Source organism: Apodemus sylvaticus, chromosome 1 (genome assembly GCF_947179515.1).
Source record: "Apodemus sylvaticus chromosome 1, mApoSyl1.1, whole genome shotgun sequence".
Taxonomy (NCBI): domain Eukaryota; kingdom Metazoa; phylum Chordata; class Mammalia; order Rodentia; family Muridae; genus Apodemus; species Apodemus sylvaticus.
In genome coordinates this window covers 101,215,053-101,221,196 of record NC_067472.1, presented here as the reverse complement: position 1 = coordinate 101,221,196, position 6,144 = coordinate 101,215,053, and the positions used below count along the sequence as shown (strand labels likewise).

General features: G+C 37.0%; 1 protein-coding gene across 1 annotated transcript; it reads right to left on the bottom strand.

Moving 5' to 3' along the window:
• Window positions 1–4,156: 4,156 nt before the first annotated feature.
• Window positions 4,157–5,098, bottom strand: LOC127680544 (olfactory receptor 52E8-like). The gene has a single exon (XM_052176074.1). It carries the CDS (start codon window positions 5,096–5,098, stop codon window positions 4,157–4,159), a length of 942 nt encoding a protein of 313 aa, XP_052032034.1.
• Between the last annotated feature and the right edge of the window lie 1,046 nt (window positions 5,099–6,144).

The following is a 6,144-nucleotide window of genomic DNA, read 5'->3' as shown; positions in this document are numbered from 1 at the left end:
ATGATCGTTTTTATGTGTTCTTGGATTCAGTGGGCAAGAATTTTATTGAGTATTTTTGCATCGATGTTCATAAGGGAAATTGGTCTGAAGTTCTCTTTCTTTGTTGGATCTTTATGTGGTTTTGGTATCAGCGTAATTGTGGCTTTGTAGAAGGGGTTGGGTAGTGTTCCTTATGTTTCTATTTTGTGGAATAGTTTGAAGAGTCTCTGTGTTAGGTCTTCTTTGAAGGTCTGATAGAATTCTGCACTGAAGCCATCTGGTCCTGTGCTTTTTTTGGTTGGAAGGCTTTCTATGACCCCTTCTATTTCTTTAGGGGTTATGAGACTGTTTAGATGATCTATTTGGTCCTGATTTAATTTTGGTATTTGGTATCTGTCTAGGAAATGGTCCATTTCCTCCAGATTCTCCAGTTGTGTTGAGTACAGGCTCTTGTAGTAGGATCTGATGATTTTTTTGAATTGACTCAGTTTCTGTTGTTATGTCCCCCTTTTCATTTCTAATTTTGTTAATTTGGATACTTTCTCTGTACCCTTTGGACAGTCTGGCTAGGGGTTTATCTATCTTATTGATTTTCTCAAAGAACCAGCTCCTGGAACATTTTTAAAGCAAGACATCTTCTTGCTCACGACGAAGTTAACCCTTAAGACTTTGGCTTACTCGGCATTTGGAAAGTCAACCCATGTATTCAGATTGTATGTACAGATTTGTTTCATGTTTGCATTTCTTTGCCCCATGAAACAAAATCTTACTTAGATTGTACTAATCACTTATAAATATGTAAATGATTATCTCTCAGGCTTCAGAAATTCAGAGAACTAGTAAACTTTCTTTAATTAAATGTTTTCATTGAAATAGAATTATATCATTCCTCCTTATTTTCCTTGCCCCAGTTACCCTTGTTCAAACCCTCCCATGCTCTCTCCACTCTAACGTTGATATCTTTTTATTAGAACCAGTAAAATTTCAAAGAATTCCATCTCATTTGTCTTGGAAAGGAGTTAGAAGAATTACAACAAAAATAGAAATTCAGATAAAATTTCACTACTTAAGGACATCAAATGAATAATATATACTGTGCTTAACTTGAGATGTATGTAGTCATTGAGTCTGGCTTTCTTCTTTCTCTATTGTGTATTTGTATGTATGTGAAGGTGTTTGTAAGTCTTTTTATTTAAGAGAGAGAGACAGCAGAGAGAGAGAGAGAGAGAGAGAGAGAGAGAGAGAGAGAGAGAGAGAGAGAATAACAGTCTTTCACTGGACCTGAGATAACCAAGTAGCCAAGGGCTTCTAGGACCCTGTTTGTCGATGCTGCCACCACAGTGTGATTACAAACATCAATACAGCATGTTAAATTGCACCATATTATGATGTCATTTACCTGTAGAGGGTAAAACTATTAACCTCACTAAGCAAAAATTAGAGCAGTGTTTCCCCACAGATGAGAAGATATTAAATGTGAATATATATTATCAGACAACAAAGCCTTCATTAATGAGAGGAATATATTCTAGAAATCATTGAACAGTACAAATTCTGATAGATATGCTCATTGGATTAGCAATGTACATATACCAAATGATCACTCTACATACATTTTCTGTAAGTAGTCTTTGATTGAGTACTAACCATTTTTTTAAATAAGGACAACATTTAATTGGGGCTGGCAAACAGGTTCAGAGCCTCAGGCATTTATCATCAAGGCTGCTAGGAGGAGACTGGCTCCCACATGGTTAGGAGGAGTGTCTCAAAGTTCACCCACAGTAACACACTTCCTCCAAGGTCCTATCAAGGTCATACATACTCCAACAAGGTCCCAACTCCTAATAATCCACCCCCTGAGACAATCATATTCAAAGCACTATAGCGGTGATTCAGAATGTATTAATAATGTGTTTAATCTGCTCAACATGTTACTGCCATTATACAATTAGTCGCCATGGTTTTTTGGTTTTTTTTTTTTTATGTGCTTTCATTGAAGACTTTTGTACTGTATTTCACTGAACTTCTTTGAACTATGATTTTACAGTTTTTAATGGATTCATAAATTTTCAAGCATTATTTATTCAAGTATTTATTTTGTCCCTTCATGCCTCCTCCAGTAACTTTAACTGTATAGATATTGATCCATTAGGTTGTGCTGCAGCTTTTTTGGTATTCTGTTTATTTTGTTCTTTCTGCCTCTTTCTCTCTAAGTTTCATTTTAAATGGCCTCTATTCAGGTCCACTAATATTTTCTTCCTCAGTTTTCAATATGCTGTCAATTTCAGTGATCATTCTGGAACAAAAATCCTCATGATTTGGTACAGAAACTTTTTGGTCCTTACAATAGATCACAGGATTAAGGGCTGGTGGGACAACCACATAAAGATTGGTCAAGAACATGTGGATGTACTGGGCTACATTGTGGCTAAAGCAATGTGTCAAGAAGGACAAAAATGCTGGAGGAAAAAAGGTTAAGATAACACCTATATGAGTAGCACGGGTACTGAGAGCCTTGAGCCTGGCCTCCCAGGAGTGTAGCAGAACACTGCATAGAGGATCCTGACATAGGAGAGAATAACAAGAACCACATCCAGGAGCAAGAGAGCAATGATGCTAAGACCAAACATGATGTTTAGTCTGATGTTGGCACAAGCTAGACGGGCAATGCCCACAACAGTTATGAAAAATGATATGATCCTCACATCCCTTAAGACTACTAGAAAGAACTGTGAAAACATGAGTTCAAAAATATATAAACAGGATTTCTCAAGTATGCAAAATAAGATGTAATATGAATTATATGAGGGGTTTCATGGACCTAAAAGAACAGAGGCAGTTGCACTATGAGACAGCTTGTCAGAAAGATACAAAGGCATGTCTATTCCAGAGTTCAAGGTCAGCCTGGGACAGGGAGAATTTAGAACATGGCATGATAGTAGTGATCTCAGAGCTGGATTCCACCTAGATAGCTTATCATCTGTTCTAACAAAAGCAAGCAGATCTCTGAAATCATTTACAATATTAAGAATAATCTCCTTGCTGTCTTTTCCTAAGAGTCAAGAGGTTAAGGTAAAAAGAAATGCTGAGTGGTAGGATAATCAAGAGAGATCCTGGGCGAGGTGATTAATTTGATATGTAAATAAACCCCTGGACTTTGGTCTGCCAGAGTTGAGCTGCCCGGTGATCTTCAGAAAGCTGTCTCTATCAGAAGACAGGCTATCAGCTTGTACCCACATTTTGACTGGAGTCATTCTTTTTGCTTCTCCTGAGCACCACTTCCTCAAATCACCTGGATAAGTTAGGCTGTTCCTTTGAAAGGCCTATCCCATCCTAGTAAATGTAATTTAAAGATTTAGTGATATCTAACTCAAAATTCCCATGACATTCTTCAAGAAACAACCTAAAACATCCTACACTTATGGAAACACAAAAGTCCCTTGATAGTCGAAAAAACAATGAACACACACACACAAAACAAAACAAAAGAAAAAACAAACCTGGAGTGATTGCCATTCTACATTTCAAGATATGTTTCATAGTTATATTAACAAAAAGAACATGAAAATCTCCTTTAGGCGTGCAATGTAATTTCATTATAAACTAATGGTATCTCCTGGTGAGTTTTCATGTGTTTTTGTCACTAATCTCGTTATGAAATATATATTTGAAATTTGGTTAGGTTTTAAATGTTGGGTAGTTGTCTTTTTATTGTTCATGTATAAAAATATTAGGTAAAGTTGCAATTCAAATATGCTGTCTAATATGAGTTACAAGCATCTTATTACAGTATTGGATTTGCAGATTTCATTTTCTTAGTATATTGTAAAAGGCAAATTTTAAATATTTTTAAGTGATCAGTACCAGAATAGGAACTGTGAAGGTCAGAGGATGAGTTAAGTGTTTGCTCAGTTGTCACTCACCAAGACTTAGTTTGTCTCTGACCCATCCTCTGACTGCTGTGCATTTCTGGAATGCATGTAAAAGAATCATACTTGCCATCTAGAAGAATTCCTTTATGTTTGGAAGCATCTCGAAACTCTTATTTATCTATAGGGTCTCATCTAATTGGAACACACACACACACACACACACACACACACACACTGGAAGACAAGTGTTTGTTGTGTGTCAAGTGATATTAAAGACTGTAATACTACAAATCAGAGACTCAAAGTTAAACTTCCTTACAAAACAATATCATCACTGCTCGATCTCGAATTTGCTTGATCCTCACCCCATAGATAATAGGGTTAAGGGCCGGAGGAATGATCACATACAAATTAGCAAGGAGGATGTGAATATACCGTGGAATGTTGTGTCCAAATCGATGAGTCAAGAAGGAAAAAAGGGCTGGAGTGAAGAAAGCCAAGATCACACAGACATGAGAACCACAGGTATTAAGAGCTTTGAGCCTGGCTTCCCATGATGGGAGTTTGAATACAGCATGAAGAATTTTCACATAGGACAGAGCAATCAAAATAACATCCAGAAGTATCATAGATATGAGTAATAATCCAAACAATATGTTAACCTTGATGCTGACACATGCCAGCCGGGCAATGCCCATGTGCTCACAATATGTGTGTGGTATGATATTGTGTCCACAGAATGAAAGCCTTAAAATGAGAAATATAAGTGGAAAAACTAAAATGAAATTTCTGAATAGTCCAACTCCAGCAATAATGCAGATCATTCTGTCAGTGAGGATAGTGTTGTATCGGAGAGGATTACAGATGGCAATGTAGCGATCAAAGGCCATAGCTACAAGCATGAATGTTTCCATGCCTGTAAACAGATGTATGAAGAACATTTGAGCTACACAGTCCCTAAAGGCAATCTTATGGAAGCCAAACCAGAATATGCCAAGTGCTCTGGGAACGGTTGCTGTAGACAGGCCCAAGTCAGTCAGAGCCAGCATGGCCAATAAGTAGAACATAGGCTGGTGAAGGCTGTCCTCAAGATGGATCACAAATAGAAGAATGACATTCCCTAGGACAGCAATAAGATAGACTGTTCCAAATGGTATACCAAGCCAGAACTGCAACTTTTCCAGTCCTGGGATTCCCAAGAGCAGGAAGGAAGAAGGGTGAATCCATGAGCTGTTGCCTGGTGACATGTTGTCAGGAGCCTCTGATGGCCAGACTCATTTGAAGGAATCTACATAGGACTTGACAGTTCATCAGCACTAATAATGAATAAGAACAGAAAGGATGTCTTTAGTGTTCCTTCTCATGGAGTGTAGAAATGTATTTTTCTTCATATTTCCTCACTTTTCCTTTCACTTGTGTACATGGAATATGAAGGTGAATATTTCTTAAAAAGAGATGAATACTTAGAATCTTTTCCAGATAATCTAAATGATGTTTTGTTTTCATCCAAGCCAAGTTTACTGGGGAGATGAACCTAGCCAGGTAACACCTACTTCTATATAAGGCTACAACATTGTGAAATATGTACTTTTGAGTTGTGGAGAAGTGTTATCCGAATGATAAATGATTACTAGTTCAGACCACAGATAATATTGCAACTTTCAAAAACACCTTTCAAATGGCACTTATTTAACTATAAATGTAAGAAAAAAATATGTGCCATGGCCTACTTTCACATATAATCAATGGAACTCTTTTCTGCTCCTTAACTTGCCTATAAACAACTATAATCAGGGGACAATGCTAACCCAACAACATAGACTATTAACTAACAGCCCATGTGGGTCACCTCCTCTTGAGTTGTTGCTTATGATTATTACCATTGTTTATTATTATCTTCTAGAACATAAGACATTATTACTGAAGACATCACACATTTTAGTTATATAACATGAAGAAATCAAACCAGTACTGACCTGGAATGTTCATTACTCCTGGATAATTTTCATAATACTGGAAGATGCTATATACACTATAAGAGAAAAAAATCAACCATCTGTGACTTCCAGTAAAAATCAGCCTGACAAGATAAATCCACTACTGCAATGATAACATGAATGCTATGTAATAAACCAAACTTTTTTTTTCATTCAATTTAAAGCCTCAAGAAGCTGAAGAGATACCTCAGTGATTAAGAGTGCATAGTGATCTTCCAGAGGACATAAGTTAGGTTCCCACCACTCACAAAGGCAGCTTGCTATAATCTAATACTCCAGCTTCAGTGGAAGGTGCC